Source organism: Equus przewalskii, chromosome 23 (genome assembly GCF_037783145.1).
Source record: "Equus przewalskii isolate Varuska chromosome 23, EquPr2, whole genome shotgun sequence".
Classification (NCBI taxonomy): domain Eukaryota; kingdom Metazoa; phylum Chordata; class Mammalia; order Perissodactyla; family Equidae; genus Equus; species Equus przewalskii.
This window is the reverse complement of record NC_091853.1, coordinates 2,388,830-2,410,075: the sequence shown is the minus strand read 5'-3', so window position 1 is coordinate 2,410,075 and position 21,246 is coordinate 2,388,830. Positions and strand designations below refer to the sequence as shown.

General features: G+C 39.3%; 1 protein-coding gene across 32 annotated transcripts in view; it reads right to left on the bottom strand.

Annotated features, from left to right (window-relative positions):
• The window catches only part of C4BPA (complement component 4 binding protein alpha), a 44,681-nt gene that overhangs the window by 9,069 nt on the left and 14,366 nt on the right, over positions 1-21,246 (bottom strand). For 5 of the 32 annotated variants that reach the window (XM_070591435.1, XM_070591448.1, XM_070591458.1 and 2 more), the window contains 7 exons: positions 16,879-17,045; positions 15,732-15,914; positions 14,780-14,876; positions 8,800-8,885; positions 8,433-8,627; positions 6,303-6,485; positions 1,003-1,203 (listed from right to left, as the gene is read on the bottom strand). In XM_070591435.1, the coding sequence (XP_070447536.1) occupies positions 1,003-1,203; positions 6,303-6,485; positions 8,433-8,627; positions 8,800-8,885; positions 14,780-14,876; positions 15,732-15,914; positions 16,879-17,041 (1,108 nt within the window). In that variant the 5' untranslated portion in view covers positions 17,042-17,045. Of the gene's footprint in view, positions 1-1,002; positions 1,204-6,302; positions 6,486-8,432; positions 8,628-8,799; positions 8,886-14,779; positions 14,877-15,731; positions 15,915-16,878; positions 17,146-20,058; positions 20,268-21,246 lie in introns of all 32 variants that reach the window. The other 27 variants (XM_070591456.1, XM_070591450.1, XM_070591434.1 and 24 more) reach the window with 14 other exon arrangements.

Here is a 21,246-nt window from a genome sequence, read left to right as displayed (position 1 = left end):
CCTATATTCTGGGCCTCAGTGTGTTTACCTCAGAAATGGCAAGGTTCTGATAGATGTGTGGAAGGAAGCATTTTCTCCCGCTGTTGTCAATTCTACCAAGGCCCATAAAATCACATTTACCTAGGCCGGCCCAGTGACCAAGTGGTTCAGTTTGAGTGCTCTGCTTTTGTGGCCCAGGGTTTCGCCAGTTAGGATCCTGGGTGCGGACCTGGCACTGCTCATCAAGCCATGCTAAGGCACACAGCAGAGCCAGAAGGACCTACAACTAGAATATACAACTATGTACTGGGGGGCTTTGGGGAGAAGAAGAAGAAGAAAAAAAGAAGATGGGTAACAGAGGTTAGCTCAAGTGCCAATTTTTAAAAAAACTATTAAAAAAAATTGCATCCACCTGTCTCTAAGCCCCTTACTCATTCTCTTGAAAAGAGAAGGGGTCTTCTACCAATGAGACTGGAGAAAGTCTCCTTTCTATCCTACTGAGGCAAGAATACTGAGTCAGGGGTCAGGATCTGTCTGCCAGAGGTAACTCAAGAGACCTAGCTCTTTCAGCTTGCAGACCCGTGGCTCAAGAGATATAAGACACAAGTCACCTTGCAGCCAATTGATCTCATGACTGTTTCACAGACTTTCTTTCTACCAAGGTCCCCAGAGTCTACACTGAGGAGGAGAGGGGTGTGATGGAGGTCTGACTCTGGCTATAGTTGAGCTGTATTCTCCATTCTACGTTTACCAGTAATGAAGCTCATACTTAATCTGCATAATGTTTGACTTCTGTGTCTACTTCTCACTTGATTCTGAACTGGGATAGGGAAAGGCTACAATTTCTTGGCTCCTGAAACTCCAAGACCTTTATGGTCCCTTCTGGCAATGAGTTCACTGTACCATTGAATTAATATAATTTTAAACTCATCTTGAGGGATAACATTATATTCACTTAAGGTAAAAATCCTAGTACATGCCAAACATTGAAAATACAAAAAGATTTGAAAAACAGAAACTCACCCTCACATTCCGTGTATGGAGTCCACCTGAAATCTTCCTGACAAATCACAGCCGTGGGTTTATCTGAAGCAGGTTTATAGCCAGTCAGGCAATGGTACTTCAACACAGTCCCAACATTATACACGTCCTCTTTTGTTGGCCTCTGATACCTGTATCGTTCCCAGAAGGCATTTGGGATGTCTGGTAAGTTGGTACAACCATCTGCTCAGAAATAAAGAACAAGAGAAAAGGACACTGTTACTAGCAATGCAACAGTGAGCCCGTCCTGTAACTGGGTGTCACGTGTTCATCCAGCCAGCAACCCGCCTGCGGTGGCTGATGAATCAGCCACACCAGAAAACACACACGAATGTTTGCCCAAATGTGTGCGGCATCAGAGAGGGTCTTACTAAGGGCACCACCAAGCGGTTTCTATGTGTTGTACCAACTATCCAAAATGTCAACTCTCCCTCCTCTTCATTGTACTTCAGAAAGTTTAGTTTCTGAATTGATGCATTAGCCTTGCTAGGTAGGTAGGCTGGAGGACTGCTGCAGACAAACAAATGTAGCTTTCTTGTTTCCTGATTGATTGGGGAAAATAAACAAAAGCTATTCCTCTTATCCAGATGACACCAGGAACTTTATCATTTAAGGGCTTCACAAGAACAAACCAAGGACCAAGTATCTTTTGAGCCTAGACCTTGCATCTTCTCCTCTTCACTCTCTCCTGGTTCCACCGGTTCATATGATATGGGAGTATAATACAAACATCTGCCAAGTTGGATGTTTACTCCATTTTATCTTCAGATGTTTAAAATGCTATATAGAGTAAGATTCTTTTTTAACAGTTTTATTGAGATACAAGTCACATAACATAAAATTCACCCACTTAAAATATACAATTCAGTAGTGTTTATTATATTCACAGAGTTGTGCAGCCATCACCACTATCCAATTTTACGATATTTTTACCAACCCCAAAAGAAACTCTGTACTCATTAGCAGTCACTCCCTATTCCCACCTGCCCCCAGGCCCTGGAAGCCACTAATCTACTTTCTCTATATATGAATTTGCCTATTCTGGACATTTCAAATAAGTGGAATTATGCAACATGTGTAACTGGCTTTTTCTTTTTTCTTCTTCTCCCCAAAGCCCTGCAATAGGCAGTTGTATAGTCCAGTTGTGGGTCCTTCTAGTTCTACTATGTGGGACGTTGCCTCAGCATGGCCTGATGAGTGGTGCTAGGTTCGCGCCCAGGACCTAAAAGAGCGAAACCTGGGGCTGCCAAGTGGAGCGCATGAACCCAGCCACTCCGCCACGGGGCCGGCCCCAGGCTTTTTTCACTGAATATGATGTTTTCAAGTTTCCTCCATGTTACAGCAGGTATCAATACCTCATTCATTTCTATCGCCAAATGATCTTCCATTGCATGGATATACCACTTTTTGTTTATCTGCTTTTTAGTTGGTGGGCATTTGGGTTGTTTGACTATTATGAATAATGCTGCTATGAACATTCACATGAAATTTTTTATGTGCGGACAACTGTGTTCATTTCTCTTGGATAGATACCTAGGAGGGTAATTCTTGGGTCCTATAGTAACTCTATGTTTAAACTTTTGAGGAAGTGCCAAAACACTTTTCCAAAATGGCTACACCATTTACATTCTCACCAGCAATGTATGAGGGTTCCAATTTTTCCACATCCTCACCAACATTTGTTATTGTCTATCTTTTTAATATAGCCATACGGATGGGTGTGAAGTGGTATCTTATTGTTGCTGGAAGACCACCTTGCAAGAAATACTAAAGGAGGTTCTTTAGGCTGAAAGCAAGTGACGTCAGATAGTAATTTGAATCCACACAGAAAAACAATGAGCATCAGCAATGGTAATTATTTAGGTAATTAAAAAGGCAGTATAATTGTATATTTCTTCTTTTCTCTCTTAATTACTTTAAACAGCAATTGCATAAAACAATATGTATATATTTGCATTATTAAGCCTATAACACATAAAAATGTGATATATTTGACAATAACAGCACAAAGGAGGTGGGTGGGAGCAAAGCTGTATTGGAGTATGGAAATAATACCAAGGGTAACTTGAAAGCACAGGAAGAAATGAAGAGAACCAGAAACGGTAAAAAGAAGATTAATATAATAAACTCTATAAATATATACTTGCTCTCTTTTCTTCTCTCAGCTACTTTAAAAGACATGAAATATAAAATCATATAAAACAATAGTTATAACAATTTATTGTTGGGCTTGTGACACATATAAATGTGAAATGTTTTGCTGGATTCTTGGCTGACTGCTTTTTCTTTCTGCACTTTGATTATGTCATCTCACTGCCTTCTTGCCTCCGTTGTTTCTGATGAGAAGTAAGATGTTAATCTTACTGGGTTTTCGTTGTACATGATGGTGTTGCTTTTCTCTTGCTGCTTTCGACATTTTCTCTCTATCCCTGGCTTTCAACATTTTGACTATGATGTCTCCTGGTGTGGATATTTTTGTATTTATCCAACTTTGAGTTTAGTGACCTTCTTGGATGTGTAAATTAATGTGTTTTTTGGTCAAATTTGGGAAGTTTTCATCCATTATTTCTTTGAATGTTTTTGCTGATACTTTCTTCTGTTGTCTATATTGAGGTGTCTAACAGTGTCCCACATTTCTCTGAGGCTCTATTCATTTTTCTTCATTCTTTTTTCTCTTTATACTTCAGATTGCATAATTTCAATCAATATATCTTCAAATTCACCAATTCTTTCTTCTGCCAGATCAAATCTACTGTTGAGCTCCTCTTGTGAATTTTTCTTTCACTTATTGTACTTTTCAACTCCAGAATTTCCACTTTTTTGTATGTAATTCCTATCTTTATTTATTCTCTATTTGATGAAGCATTGTCATAATATCATTCTTTAATTCTTTAAATACATTTTCTTTAGTTCTTTAAACATATTTATAAGCTGCTTTGAACTTATTTTCTGCTAAGTCCAACATCTGGGCCCCTTCAAAAGGCAATTTCTTTCTTTCTTTTTTTAAAGATTGGCACCTGAGCTAACAACTGTTGCCAATCTTCTTCTTCTTTTTCTCCCCAGAGCCCCCCAGTACATAGTTGTATATTCTAGTTGTGAGTGCCTCTGGTTGTGCTATATGGGACACCGCCTCAGCGTGGCCTGATGAGCTGGGCTGTGTCCACACCCAGGATCTGAACCAGTGAAAGCCTGGGCTGCCAAAGCGGAGCATGCAAACTTAACCACTGGGCCACGGGGCCAGCCCCTCAAAAGGCAATTTCTATTGTCAGATTTTCCTTTTTGTATGGGTCTTTCCTTCCTGTTTCTCTGCATGTCTGATAATTTTTTGTTGAAAGCTGGACATGTTAGATAATATCTTGTAGTAACTTAGGATGTTGATTCCCCTTCCTCACTCCAGGGTCTGTTGTTGTTGTTTCCTTGTTTGTTTGTTTAGTGACTTGACTGAACTAGTGCAGTTAAGTTTATTTCCCCAAAATTGTGCAGCCTCTAATGGTGCTTCCAAGAGAGCACAGCCTTGGGCATGCACACAGTCTTTCTACCACCAGGGATGACTATGGTTTTCTCTTTGTCTCTTTCCCGTTCAGCGTTAAGCTTTTGGCAGGTCTGCCTCTATTGTTGTTACATACAGCTGTTAGCCTCCACTAATTGTTAGCTGATTGCTCTTTTATTTTTGACAACTCCCTGGGGCATAAATTGCTTCACAACCTGATCCAATTAAAGTCAGGTCCCTTGGCAGGGCAGGGCCTCGATAGTCTTTGAGGCTTACTTCAAATCTCCCCTGACAGAACCTTTTGCCATGGATCAGGAGCTGGGGGAAATTGGGGAACTAATTCTTCACCAGCTGCCCCACCAGAATCCTCCTATGGTATCGGAGCTGTGGGAAGGAGAGAAGAGAGTGGAGGTAGGAACTGGTACTGCCACCTGGCTGTGCCCACCACCAAAACAGATATTTCACAGCCCAGAGCTTAGGCAAATGAGATTTGCCAATATTTCCTGGCTGTCAAATCTACGCATAATAGTTCTTCCTCTCTAGGAGGCTGGGGAAGATGGGAGATGCCACTTGGCTGCTGAGCCTACTGGAGCAGCCCTACTGCAACAGAGGGCTGTGCAGGAAAGGACTGAATTCTTCACCAGATGCCCCACTCGGATCTTCCTTGTATAATGGGAGTTGGGGTGGAGGAGCAGACACTAATATCTGGCTGACATCACCTGCAGCATGGAGCTATGGAAAATGCCATCGCAAGATTTTGACTGGCTGCCAAATCCACTCCAAATAGCTCTTCCACTCCAGGGAGCTGGGAGAGATGGGAATTGCCACTTGTGAGCCTACTGAAACAGTTCTCCCATAAGGCTGTTGGGAGCCGAGTACAAATCCTAGCTCTAATGTAATGGCTTCCCATTGTTTGTTCCAAGTCTCCATAGATTTTTTTTTTTAATAAATGCTTATCAATTTCTTGTAAGACCCTTGATCAATCCAGAGACTTTGCATGGTTTTCTTTGCTAATCTTGACAAGTTTAATAGATGCCTCTCTAGGAGAGAAGTTTCTCCAAGCTTTTTGCACCACTATTCCAGAAGTCCCCCCGGGTAAGGTTCTTGACATTTCATGAAGGTAAAAGTGAGAGCAAAGTCATTAGCGGCTTCCTCCTATTTCCAGTTGTGTGACCTTGGGCAAGTCACTTAACCTCTGTGAATGGGTTCTTCATCTGTAAAATGAGGATAATAATATTGCCCACAATTGCTGGAAGGATTCATTGAGTTAATCCTTGTTATGTACCTGCACTAGCACCAAGCTATCATTGCTACTATTAGCATTATTTTTAATGATCTGTGTGGGTTTATAATTTCAGAGTATTAGAATCACAGTTACTCCATACAACGCTTTTGCACAAGTTAGAAAAAGACTTTTTTTCCCTCAGGACATTTTACTATTTATCTTTCAAAATAATTATCATAATATAATGATTCTGTTAGAACAAAACAATTTTCTATCAACTATAGGAACATCGTTGACATAAATATACTAATCCAAAACGTCTACAATGTTAATGTCTCCTCTTTGGGTTGGAGTGCGCACAATTTGCACAACTGTATGGAGCAGACTTTCATGATGTTATGTGACTTTGCACAGCATACCATAATTATTCTTTTTTCCAAGGAAAAAAATAAGGGAAATTACTGATTTAAATTTAAGTTTTTACTATGATTCAAGTGGGCTTAGGCATACAAGTATGCCCCCACCAACATTTCTGGGTATCTTGAAACTCCTTCAGTCCATACTCACTGAGCTCACAAACAGGAGGAGGAGGGTCCCAGTTGTTATCAGCTTCACAGTGGATTAAACTGCTGCCTGTGAGGACATAACCCTTCTTGCAGTCCAACACAATAGCGTCTTTGTAAGTATAGAGGGGTCCAAATCCAGAGACAAAGATTCCATTTGGAACCTGTGGCTTATGACAGACAACATCTAAAGAAGCATAAGAAAGGACATCTCAGTTATAAAAGAGAAATGACAATAAGGATGTGACTATTGTTGGTATGGTTCCAAGGAAGACCTGATACAAGTATATACAAATAGATACAAAGAAAACATTTTAAAGCTTTATATATATATCCTTTCAGTTCCTAGGAACCTCAGCAATGTGAGGTCTCATCATGTTAGTCATTGTGGATAAAGTCCTACAACTTTCTTATCAAAAAGTCCCTAGCAACATAGATACAGAGATTGGTGGTTGCCAGAGGTGGGGGTGGGGGTGGCGGAAATGGGTGAAGGTGGTAAAAAGGTAGAAAATTCCATTTATAAAATAAATAAGTCATGGGGATATAAAGTACAGCATGGTGACTATAGTTAACAACATTGTACTGTATATTTGAAAGTTGCTAAAAGAGTAGATCTTAAAGGTTCTTATCACAAGAAAACAAATTTGTAACTATGTATGGTGATTGATGTTAACTAGACTTATTGTGGTGCTCATTTTGCAATATATACAAATATCGAATCATTATGTTGTGCACCTGAAACTAATATAATGTTATATGTCAATTATGTCTCAGTTTAAAAAATTCTAACAATATCTAACCCCCAAAGCCCGAATCTCAAAGCCTCCAAATCATCCCCTTATAAGGGTCTACTTTCCCAGATGATTTGAGTGGTGGGTCAGTGGCCAATGGTAATATGGCGGTCATGATGAAAAGGCAGCCAAGTCACCAGAGATCTGCGCCCTCACGAGCAAAGAGCAGACAAGAACAAACTGCCCCTCCCCTGGCAGTCAGTCCTCAAGCCCGATGAGTCCTGCTCTTTAATTCTGTTTCACTCTGTCGACTTCTCTGCAGGCCCACTGCCATGACTACAGTGGAAGCCACTTCACTGCCTGGCTGGATGGTTGCAACAGGTGTCTATGGAGTAAGTTTTTTCCCACCTCAAATTCTTGTCCACTCTGCAGCCAGAACTCTCTTTCTAAAATGCAGGACATTTACTTCCCTGATTAAAGCCTTTCGATGTCCACCCTCACCTTTGCTCTGAACTCCTGAGACTGACACACAAGGCCCTTCATAACCTGGCTCTGCTAACTTTCCAGCCTCAGTCTCTGCCGTCTCTACCTCTTGCAGTCTAGACTCCAGGCATTTGGAACTGCTTGCAGTATCAATGCGCTCTCAACTCCTGGTTAGATTGTGTGCTGTGATGAATCAGAATAGTGAATGATACTGAGTAGGCACTTAGTAGTGAAGGAAGATGCTTTAGATTGGCAAACTAACAATATCGCAATATACCTTCTGGCTTAATTACTATTTGCTTCATCCTGTTGACCTTCTGATGTTTAGCTGGTTCTGCTTGCCTTCTGGGCAATGTGTGGTTGATTGTTATAAGTGCTAACCAATATTTCCAGTTCTGCTTCCTGAACAGACAAAAGATGATATTCCCCACTTCCCTTAGAGTAGGTGGGGTCTCCACACTACTGGTCTTGGACAAAAGGCTGCAATGTAAAGTGATATGTGGTCACTTCCAGGCCAAAGCTTTTAAAAGCCAGGGCACGGTTTGCTTTCCTCTATTCCTCTACTGAAGAGACTGTGAAAGCACATTTTGATACACAGGTGCCACAGGATCAAAGCAACCTGAACTGCTGAGCCGGTTGCTAAACTAACGCCAGACTACAGCTTCCCCAGAGAGTCTCCTGGACATGCAGCAGACTCAGTATGTATTAGAGTCAACTTTTACTTGGGAAAGCCAGTGAGCTATTAGTGCTGCTTGTTACTATATACTGGTATAGCGTTATAAGTATCAGTTAACAAAATAAATGACCATACCATTGCAATAATTAGTTTGTCTTTGAATCATTCCATTTCCCCCAGTAAACTCACCTTCCTTTTTCTTTTAAACAAACAACTCAAACCAGAATTCATCACTGTGACTTACATTTACAAGTCGGAGGGCTTGGGCTCCAGACACCTATCGTTTTATTCTCCACTGTGCAGGAAATGGAGGCTTTGCCTATCATTGAGAAGTGAGGGTCACAGCTGTAGGTGACAGAAGAGCCATATGTGTAGACGTCTTCATCTCCACCACTGTGCTTCCCATTGCTGATGGCTGGAGGGGCCTCACACTTGGCAACTGGGATGAGTGAGTGAAGAGGAAGAAATGGTCAGGGAAGGCATCCTTGCAAATCTCACATTCATGAGGCAAATTCTAACGGAGGGCTCAAGAAGCAGCAAAGATTCACAGGAGTTTTATTACCTAACATGGTTTAGGTTTATAGTCAAGTCAGAAAAAAATCTTTACTTACTTACACATACTGGGAGAGGATCACTCCAGTCAACTCCCTTATCTTGGATGTCACAATAACTAGTGGTTGAGCCAATTAAGATATATCTGGATAAGATAAGTCAGAGATTTTAGTGGAATTCATCTTACTCTAAACATAAATTGGCAATGAGGTTTGGACAAATGGAATTTTTGTTCAACATTTAAAAATGAAAAAGTGCTCTCTTGATTGTTAATTACCATTTGGGCCAATTTGGAGTTAAACCTCATCACATCAAGGAGAAAGTCTAATTTGTTTATTTTTTCCTTTATTCATTCATTCATTTAAACCACAATATTAAGCTTTTTAGGATCAGAGACTTTAATGGAATTCTTCCTATCCTAAATTAAATTGGATAAAAGGATCTGAACAAATGTAATTGCAAGTCAATATTAAAAATGAAGCAATAATGTTTTCTCGGATACCGCTTTCCATTGAGGACTCCATTCAGTAAAATGTCATCACTGCAATGAGACGTGTGTTTGCACATCTATGCTTTTACTCTATTATCTATTATGGAGCGTCTGCTAGATCAGGCGTGGCGTTCATTCAGAGCTCAAGCAGGACAATGTAGGGGAAAGACTCGTTTGAGTGTGTGCTGCAGGTTTTTTGGATAAGCACCAGCTAGATTCTTGGCCCCCAAACCTCATGCCCTCTGGTTTTCAGCCTCCTTCTGACTTCCAGATGCTTGTCTTCTGTACACCATTAACTGCCTGTTCACGACCCTCACTTTTATTGCTCTTGACAAATCCTAAGCTTTCTTTAGTTTGTCTTACTGCACTCTATGTATTATGGTAACAGAGAAAACAAATGGCATTGTTAATATGATGTCAAATTGTACTGTCCCCGAGGAATGACCCTACCGTGTGATTGAGCACTAAGGCAAACACGCCCTTCAGCGATTTAAGAGCCCCAGAAATTTATTTAATAACTTAAAGAAAATGAATCATTTAATAAGATAAAATACAGAGAGAATTAAGCGTTTTTTTAATTTTGAAATTTCTTAAAAATTTAATTTTTTAACCTAGCCAAGAAAATAAATGAAAAGTATTGTTTTTGGTTATTCTGATAGGAACACCTTGGTGTTCCAACAGCACCTTAGTTGTGAATCTTCTCACTTTCCCTCTCAGAAACCACACACAATAAGGAAAACAAGATAAACATGAAAAAATCAAACAAAATGAAACAAGAAGAAGAAAGATTAGAGAAAAATGTCAGATATAAATGCTAAGCAAAGGAGAATCAACACCTAATTGGAGAACCTGAAGAAGGAACACAAAACAGAATAAAATAGCTATTTTAAATGTATTTTAAGTAACTGTTACAGAAATAAAATACTACTTTAATCTACACTTTAAAATTGCACATCACATAGCAGCAAAAAATTGAACCAAAATGGTCCACACCAAAACAGCTAAGAGTAGGATTACTAGATTTCAAAGATAAAGAATAATATCTTTGGACAGCCAAACAAAGACCAAGTCCCATCTAGGGACAAAAACTCCTGGCTGGTGCCAGAGTTCTGCACAGCAACACCTACCAACCAAAGGTGTGCAGCACTGTCAACGAGATGATCTGGAAGAGAAAAGATGAGCCAAGGACTTTCTATCCAGCCACATTATTTTTTAAGTATCAAGGTCCTGGATATTATTTGAACCTGCAAGAACTCAAGGAATAATTTTCACTTGGAGGTTTTTTTTCTTTTAAGAAATTACCAGAGGACAAATTACAGCCAACCAAGCAATGACAGGAAAACTTTAGCAAAAACAAAAACCTAACAAACAAAAAAGTGGTGGTGGGCATTGAATGTGGTGATCTAAGACAAAAAGAAAGGTGGGGCTAAGAGTGGCTGAAGGAAATACAAATGTTAATGAAATAAAAATATAGATGTTTGGCACTGCTCTGACAGTGCTGAAATGAAATAACTAGCAAAAAATAGGAGATGAGATCGAGAGTGGACAGGAAAACAAACTCTCCCACTCCCACATTGCAAGGGTTGGGAGTGGACTCAAGCTATAGACACATGTGAGTGTTTAATGTTAAATACAAAGTAAACACTGAGATTACACAAATGACATAAATTTACTCGTAGAAAAGACAGAGCAGGTGGGAAGGAGAAGAGAGGGTACAAGATAAGTTTCCTGTTGCTCATAACAAGGAACAAATTTAAACTGACTAGCGATAACGGGGAATAATGATATTATATAAATGTAAATGTATAAAGGTAACCACTAGAACCAAATTTTGAATATTTCTAAATATAAAATATATATATAAATAGCACATATATGCACATACACGTATGTGCTTATGTATGCATTGCTTAACAATGGGGATACATACATGAGGTGATTTCATCATAGTGCAAGCATCATAGAATGCACTTACACACACCTTGATGGTGTAGCCTACTACACACCTAGGCTGCATGGTACTAATCTCATGGGATCCCTGTCATAAATGCCGTCCACCACTGGCTGAAATGTCATTATGTGGCACATGGGGTACAAAAAGAGTTCCATTAAACTAAAGTTGCCAAATTTAGCAAATTAAAATACCTAGGATAAATGACCAGGGTGCCTAGTTAAACATGAATTTCAGGTAAACAACAAACCTTTTTTTTTCCTGAGGAAGATTGGCCCTGAGCTAGCACTTGTTGCCATCCTTCCTTTTTTTATTTCTGCTTAAGGAAGATTGTCACTGGGCTAATGTCTGTGCCTAACTTCCTCTATTTTATGTGGGATGCCACCACAGCATGGCTCGACTAGCAGTGCTAGGTCTGTGCCTGGGATCCAAACCTGCAAACCCTAGTCTGCTGAAGCAGAGCACGGGAACTTAACCACTACACCACTGGGCTGGCCCCCATCTTCCCTTTTTGGCTGCCTATCCTGCTGATTTCAGGCCACAGCACCAGACAAAGAAGAAACAGCCTCCTGTACACTGTTCAACCAGCTCCCACAACTGTATCAAGTCAGATCCCCATAATAAATCCCTTATCATATATATAGTGTATATATATATACACACACACACGTATATATATATATATACTATATACATATATACATATAGATACACACATATACTATATATATATAGTTGCTCAGAGTGAATCCTGACCAATACAACTGACATAGAAAAGAAAAAGAAATTAGGAATATAAAAATTAGAAAGTAGGAGGTAAAACAACCACTATTTACAGATGATATGATTGCAAACTGGGTAATCCCAAGAGAATTCAACTGAAAGACTATTATAAATAATAAAAGAATTCAAGAAGTTAGCTGAGATATCAAATTAACAAGCGGAAATCAATTATATATATATATCAGAACATATAATGGAAGAAAAGATACATTTTAAATAGCAAAAATGAAATGCCTAGGTTTAAACACTTCAAGAAATGCAAAATCTATTTGAAGACAACTTTGAAACACTCCTGAAGAAACAAGAGAAAAAGACTAAAACGAATGGCACAGAATATGCCATGGCAAAATGTGCCACTTGGGCATAAGGATTATTTCAAGGTAAATGCACTTGAAAAACAGCAGATGCAAGAAGGGCGCTCTGACCCCTCCTTTCCTTACTGAAAGCAGTAGTTCGAACTCCCATGTGAAAGATGCCCTTCCTTAGATCTGAGGGAGAGACACTCATCACCAGAGAGGGGGAGTTGAGACCAAGGGAAATCTGGACCAACAGGCCTCGTTAAAAACAGTCCTTATCTTCCTTTGGCCTCTCCATATATTTTACTTACTACTTTTTCACAGTTACTACTCTTTGTTCAATCTAATATATAAGCACTTAGGCCTAACTGCTTTTTGGGCCTTCATTTTCCTGTTAAGGCTCCCAGGTACACGTAAAAATAAAATTTCTATGCTTTTCTCCTGTCAATTTGCCTTATGTCAACTTAATTCTCGGGCCCAACCGGAGACCCTAAGAGGGTAGAGGAAAAGTTTTGCCTCCCCTACAGTAATAGATTCTTGTCTAGGGAGACTGAAAAACAACAAAAAACCAAAACGATTCTTCTAAAATTAAGTTAAAAACTAATCCAACACTGTCTCAAAAATATGCCTAACTTTAAAGTTCATATAGAAAAATAAACAAATAAATATTGTCAGGAAAATTCCAAAAAAGAAGAACAATAATGTAGATCTGCCCACATTGGCTATTAAAACATATTATAAAGCCTCAATAAGTGGATGACCATGAATGTGTATGTGAATATATAGGTAAAACAACGGCATTACATAGAAAACCCAAAAATAGACCCCGATGTATATTTAGTAGATTGAAGATGGATTTTGAAATAAGTGATATTGGATAACAGGAAAGCCATATGGAAAAATATAGACTAGGATATGTCCTTCATTTGTTGTTTTCAGTGCCTTGAGTCCATCCTGACTCCTAGAGGCCCTGCGGACCGCAGAGCGGAACCCTGCCTGGTCTTTCTGTGCCATCCTCTCACCCTCCGGGTGCTGTATCAGACAATACTCCACTGCTATTCCACTTTTTGGGGGTGACTGGCCGGGTCCTTCTTCCTAGTCTGTCTTAGTCTGGATGCTCTGTTGAAACCTGTCCAGTATGGGTGACCCTGCTGGTGTTTGAAATACCAGTTGCATAACTTTCAGCATCACAGCGATATGCAGCTGCCACACTATGACAACTGACAGATGAGTGGAAAGGAGCCCCCTGCCCCGGCAGTGAGAGCGCAGCATCTTAACCACTACACCACCATGTACCTCATATTGCACACTATACATATTGACTCCAAATGGATCAAAGCTTTGACCATTAAACAATATGAAAACATAAAATTAGAAGAAATCTAGGCAAATACATGGTTTAAAATCTTATACTGGGGAAGACCTTTCAAATTAAGACCTAAAATGTAAAAGCCATTTTTAAAAAGGAGATTGATAAATTTGACAGCATAAAAAACAATTTCTCCTTGAGAGGAAAAAACATACCAACAGCCAAGTCAAAAGAAAAACAATATACTTGGGGAAAAATTTGTAGCTCATATTAGAAGCAAAGGCTAAACCCTAACATGCCTAGGCTCGTGTATGTGTCTTTATGTCCATATATCCTAGAAATTAAGAATAAGAAGTTCAATAAGTTAATAGAAAAAAATCATCAAAGGACATGCCAAACAGTTCACAAATGAATATCTCTTGAATATGTAAAAATATGCTCAACTTCATTCACAACAAGAGAAAAATATGTTGAAACTATTGTGAGATTTCATTTTTACCTCTTAGATTGGAAAAATTTCAAAAATTTGACAAGTTTTCAAAAGTTTGACAACATACTTAGTTGGAAATTTACAGAAAGAGACATTTGCGTACTGTGCAAATCCATGTAACCCCTAGGGAAAGCAATTTGGCAATATCTTTCAAATTTTCAAATATATGTACTCTTTGATCCAGAAATCTCACTCTGGGAACTTATAGATATAAGTACACATGGACAAAATGATAATGTTCAAGGTAATACATCAGAGCACTGTTCAGAATAGCAAAAGATGGGAAATATCCATGGATCCAGCAAAGAGATTATTAATCCATGGTACATCACACAATAATAGGCTACCCAGTTATACAAGGAAATTAATGAGGAAACTCTATGCACAAATATGTAAACATCTTCGGTATATATTGATAAGTAAAAATTAAAGCAAGATTCAAAACTACATTTGCTATTGGAAAGGTGCAAAATAAAAACATATACTAATTTCTTAGCTTGTATTTGTAAAAGTAAACACTAGAAGGATACATAAGACACCAATAAAAGTGGATCTCTGTTTAAGGACAGGAAGGAATGGGGTGGATGGCGATAGAGGGGAGGTGAGAATTGTCAGTGTATACTTTTCACCTCATTTTTACTTTAGAAATATATGAACACATTAGCTATTTTTTAAAATTAATTTTCAGGAAGTGTTGTTTCTAGATTGCCTCACACTCACCCGTCTGAACAGCTGAATTCTATTCGTGATCCAAAAGAGAGATCTGTCTTACTTATTTGCCCATTATGTAATTCTCCTGGGTTTCTGCATCGTTTCTCTGAGAGAAAAATTAAAATGATGATTAGTGATTCCGAGGACTCAGAGCTATGGCATCAGAAAAGAAGACTGATGGATTGGCTTCGCCCTCTGCTCCCAGAAAGACCCAGAGGCTCAGATCCGAACTTATCTCTGATATTGACTCGCTGAACTTTTATTTTGGAGGAAAAATGAACACAAAATTTGACCTCATTTTTTTCTAGTACCTTTTACCATTAGAGAGAAATGCTCAGTTAAATCACTGTGGTAATGGAATCTTTAGTCCAGGACTTAATACGTTGACCAGGAAGCCACACTCCGTTCTATGTCTGTGGCATGTACTTTGAACTTAGACCACTCAAAAATGCATGTTCTTGGTCACAAGAGGAACAAAAAAAGATTATATATTGATACCTTACAACTGGAAAAACATCATAGAATGTATTCCCAACTGAGAGTGAAACACAGCATCTTCTTCCAACACGGCGGGTATTTGGGGTGACGTTTCTTCGGAAACTGCATTACCACTTCCTAGCCACATAACTTTATAATTTTGTAGAGAGTGAATCTGGTTTTCAATGTATTAAAACTGAATTTGTAGTTCATTTCTGAAGGAAATGTTTGCTGAATTATGCAAAGGATAGACTTATTTTTCAATACAATTAGGTAGCTCCTAATTTTTCTCTTTATTTATTTGTGTGTTTGTTTCTGTTTTTCAAAAAGTGGCACACAGGCGTACATTGAAATCAGTAACGGACAAACTAGATGATTTCTTAATGACCAAAAACTCTCATTTGCATTCAGAAAGCTCAGTTTCTGAGACAATGTGGCAAAGAAAGAAAAATCTCAAATAAGAAAAATAAATGCTCCTACTTACTGGTACAGAAGGGAGTATATTTCCAAACACCTCCGTGTTGACAGGTAAGGGAATTTTTTGAACTGGTCTTACTGTAGCCAGGGCGGCAGTTGTATTTCAGAATAGTTCCAGCTTCGAAGTCTGTCTCATTCAACTCATTTATTGGAGAAGCAAACAATAGATTCGGTGGGGGACCACAATCACCTGGACACCGAAATGACAAAGAGCACCAAAAGTTATAGGTTGGCACTCAGCATCTTAATGTTTCAGTAGCATGATTTTTAGAGCAGGAACTGTTCTTTTCTCCTCTAATCAAGAAAAATAATAACTCCTATTAACCTCATTGTTCAAAGAATCCAGTGAGTGATCAGTAATCCATGTTTGTTGATAAATGGTAATGACAACGATAATGATCAAAGGCGGAAGTTGTTCTCCTCTTCTGTTATATGAGATTACCTATCTTAAAAGGATAGAAGACATGATTTCATTGGCCTATTAGATTCTCCATATCTGCTGAGTCAGATGCATCCAGGCAAAGCCAGAAGTCCCTACAGTTTTCTTCAACAGAAACATATTATTTCATTGATAATAATATTATGTATTTGTTGCCTCATGAAAGGGAAACTGAGTGGCTGGGAGATGGACAAGAATAACATTTTTAATTTGTACTTTTTTGCACCTTTTGGATTTTGAATGATATGAGGGGAGAAGCGTGGAGCTCTTGAAATGCAAAAATCTTAATCCTACTTTCCTTGTAAGAACTAAATACAGGACCAATTTACCTTTTAGGAGCCCCAGTAGAAGTATGCACTTCCCCTCTCCATTCTGGGTAAGCCCACAGGCAGTAAAAATTGTTCAGTCAGACTGACAGATAACATGGATTTGTTCAAGTCGTGGTTGGGAGACAGATTGTTTTGGAAATTCCTGGAGAAGGAACTCTAGAGGGAAGTGTCTAAGAAACTGCCTCTTTTATGGGTAAAGCAAATCCCCCTAAATTCCAAATCCCCTTAAATTCCAAATTAATAAATCCCAAGTTCAAATAAACTCTTTGTCACGGAAGCTGGATTTCTGTTGAAAGCTTAATCATCTCCCTGTTAGTCTTAAAAGTGAATGAGTGAATGATCTTTGATGTTTCTTGCCCATCTGACTTTATCTCCCCATTACTCACCAAGAACAGTAGCCAACAGAGCAATGACCAAGGTCACTTGGAACAGAGTTGGATCAGAGAGTCTCCACAGCCTAGAGAAGGGCCAGGCTGCCGTTTTCCACTTTCTATGAAGGGTCCCGTTTGGAGCTCTTGGGGGATGCATAGCCTGATGCTTCTCCCACATTCTTCTGCTGAAAGAACTCAATTTAATAAAGTCATTGAATTCCTACTTGTCACAAAGCACTAGGATAAATGCTATGGGATCCATGTCTTCAGGGACATTACAGCCTAGAGGGGAAGAAAAGATGTGAGCACAGATGTTACAACACAAGACAGTGAGTTTTAGCCTCTGTGGAAGCACTCTGTTCAGGGAGAGGTTAATTCCAAGTGGAGAGAAGGGAGGTGGCTGTAGCTGAGTTATGCAAGCTGTAAAAGTTAGAGAATGGATGCAGGGCAAATTGGAGGAACAGTAGATAGTACTTCAACTTGGCTGGAAAGTAAGGTATCTGAGATGGAGAGATAGTTGTTAAGGAGGGGGCAGTTTATGTGTCTAAATGGGATGTCAGGGTAAAGTTTAGGAATTTACAGATGCTACTCTTTGGGGAGTAAAGAGCCATTATTTTTTTGTTTTGGATTTTATTTTTCAGTTTTTGTTTTTAAGCTAAGGAGTGACACATTATTGTGCTTTAGGAAGAACGCCTTGGCAGATGTGTACATGAAAGAATGAAGCGAACAGAGAGAAGAAACAGGGAGGCTGATTAAGAAGACTATTGCAGTTGGCCAGGTGAGCCGCAGAGATGACAGGCCAAGGAAATGGCAGAGGAGTTAGAGAAGAGGGAAGAAACGTAAAACAAAACAAACCAAAAGGCAGGAAAGTGATGAGTTAGAGGAAAGGAGTTGGGTCCCTATAAATAGTTTTGGGAGTCCCTCATGGCAACTGTCAACCAAAGCAATCAACCATCTAATTGTATAATTTGCAGTTTTGAAAAAATGGTTTTGTATATAGAGATATATAAGCATCTATATATGTTGATACATACAAATATATAAAGAAAGAGAGAAATACACATGACAAATGTGCCTTCATTATTTAATCAGACTATTTAAAGATTTACTTAAAGCAAAATCATGAGGGACATTTTTCTCTTCACCACCATTCCCGTTCCATTTGGAAAAAGCAATATATCTTAAATTCACGTTAGAAATAGACCTTGTCCTCAAAGGAGTACATGAAGTTAACCCCCAATGAAACATTGAATTGATCTTTCATTCTGATATCTCTGTTAGCTCCAGATGATTCTACACTCCCCACATGTCCATAATTTATACTAAGCACATATCCATTTAGATAAAGGGAGTCTCCTCAATATTTTCGTCAAAGATGTTTCTGTCCCACGTTATAGGGGGAAAAAATTTATAGTTGTCTTTCGTGCTGTGTGAAGGGACGTAAATTCTCCATTGAGAAATAACTGATGTAATCTTCTCTCTCCAAAATTCAGCTCTGATGAAGCCATTCCTCCACCTGCTGTCAGTTGTGAGCAACTCCATCCCATGCACATCCTATCATGTCTGCTAGGACAATTCTACCAAAAAATAAATTCAAGCTAATGAACAACTTATCAAATGTGTTCACTTCCTAAGAATGTGTTTAGAGAATTTGTACTAAATGAATTGAAGTGGTCTAAAGAGGTTAGGAGGAGCCAGGACCAGTGTTTTGGGCCTTTACACATCCCCTTTCATTTTTGTTTCCCTCTCTCTCTTTCCCTAGGACCTCCCTTTCAGTCTCTAGTCTCTCCTTCTACTCTAACAATCTGATGAGACTGGAGACAGCTGGGGGTAAGGCAAGTTCCACATGAAGAAAACCAGTCCAAGAAATCATCACTGAAATGTACCAAATATGATCAATTTCTCCCACCTAATAAAAACTGTTATGAATATAAAAACTATAGGAATGAGTTTAATTTTTGTCAAGACTGTAGATTGGTATATTTATTGAATTTCAGTGAAATTGAAGAAAGAGAGTTTAAAATACCAATATTTTGGCAAAATAGAATTTGACTATAAAAAATCAAGAGGATAGTAGTGTAAAGTGCACATTTCCCATGTGAATTGTCTCAGTTGTTACAATAGTCACAAGAAGAATACATACATTGAATATACGCAGGAAAATATTCATGAATATATTTATAAAAATACAGCCATAAGATTAAGTCCTTAGTTTTAAGAAATTAAACAAAAATACTTTAAATGCTGAAACAGAGAACATATTCATGAGCTATGTTCAAAAAGAATATATTCATAACCTTTGAATATATTCAAAATGAATATTTCTTAAAGCAATGTTCGGTCAATTGACAATTTGATAAATTCAGCAAATTGATTGCAGTGAACTGATCCTTCAGGAATCGGCTGCTGGTGACGAGGTTTTCAGCATTAGGTCTGAGCCCTGTGCTCCAGCTGGACCTGCATCCCTGACAGCTCCAAACCCTTTCCAGCTCCCACCCCTGCCCATATCATCTGCCCTCTTGCCCTTCCCTCTTCAATCCTGCTCATTCTGCCAGTCCCTTCTCCAACGCCCTCTCCCATCCTCCAGGTCAATCTCCATATCCCCGTTACAGTGTAGTGTTACAACTCTGATTCTGGTTTGGCTTACGACTGATATCTGAAGTCTTCAAAAGAAATGTTAGGGAAGAGAGTGACAGAATTGGTGTTGGAATGTGACTCTGACAGGACTAGAACTCCTAGAGTCAAAACATCATCATAGTAATTATGTAAAATGACAATGACTGCATCGCCAAGGGACTTTAGTGAAGCCCGGGTGCAGAGGAAAGCCCACTGGACTTGGGCCAGGAGCCCTTGGTCGGGTGTTCACTGTGGCCCCTGGTAATAGTGAGACCCAGCTCACACTCAGAGCAGACTCTGGTGCCCAAGGGGTGCTGTCCTTGGGCTTTGTCCTCCCTCAACCTTCAGTGTCTTCCTGAGAGGAGCTCATCTCCGCCCTTGACTTTGGCCATCATCCATGACTCACTCACAGACATCCGGGCCCAGTTATCCCCTGCAGGAGCGAAACTTCCGTGTTCCATAAACTCAACCGTTAATAAAAATCTTATTCTGCCCTATTCCCTCCCACATGTAAATTTTGAGTCAGTCAGGCCTGTCTCCTTTACTCTTGTTGCTAACTGGTGGAATTCCAGTGCTCACCTTAAAACTGTGGGCCTGTCTAAAAGTTGGTGAAAGAAATCTCAGCAAAATCAGGAGGAACTCCTCTCTCCTCTCCTGCAGCTGCAGCAGAGCAGACGTCTTCATCACGAGACTGATCGCACAGATGTTATTTCTAACGAAGGAGTCGTTCCTGCACTTTAGAGATTGTTGCTTTGTCGCTTGAATGTAACCTTTAACCCTGGAAAAGTCTATATTTCTGACTGGTTATCTTAGCAAATTGTTTTTCGTTTGGGATAACATTTAAACTAACATTTCTGTTTTTGAAAGTTCTAGACACTTGCGAGTTTTCTTTGCAAATCCGGAAATAAATTATTACACTTTCTCCTTTGCTTGCAATCCTGAAAGTAAACTGAAACTTTGGCTCTGTTAGATTTCTTTTTTTAAAAATTTTCAGCCTTATTGGGGTATGACTAAATTGTAAGATATTTAAAGTGTCCATCATGGTGATTGGACCCAAGAACACAGTGTGGAAAGACTTCCCCTCACTATCTAGTTAATTAACATAGCCATCACATCGCATATTTATCCTTTTTTGGGCAGGATTATTTAAGTTCTACTCTCTTAGCAAATTTCAATTATTCAATATGGTGTTAACTATAGTCACCACGTCTTACGTTAGATCCGCAAACCTGGTTCACCTTATAGCTGAAAGTTCGTACCCTTTTGCCAACCTTTCCTGACTTCTCTCACCACCGCCCCAGCTCCCACCCCTGCCCCTGGAAACCACTTGTTAGAGTTCTTATGTAAGCAAAAAACCCTTTTTAAAAAAATTGAAGTCATAATTCCTGTTATAACTTAATCCCAGATCAGTCTTTCCTACTGCTTCATTTCTATCTCTCAGGCACTTTGAATCCAACACACCCCAAACTGAACGTACTATCCGCCTTCCAATACTGCTTGGCCTCTGTTTCGTCTCAGCTAAGCTAATAATCCCCATCCAGTCTCCTAGAATAGAAACCCGAGTCATCCTAACCTATTCTCTTGCCCCCTTTCCATATTCAGTCAACAGGTCGCGTCACATTGGCCATCGCAGTGCTAGAATCTGTCACTCTCCTACACCCCACTTCCGTAGTCCAGATTTAGGTTCTCATAATTCCCTTCACCCCACCCTAGACCACTGCAAAAGCCTCCAAACATTTTGCAAGGCCTCTTCCACACTGATGCTGT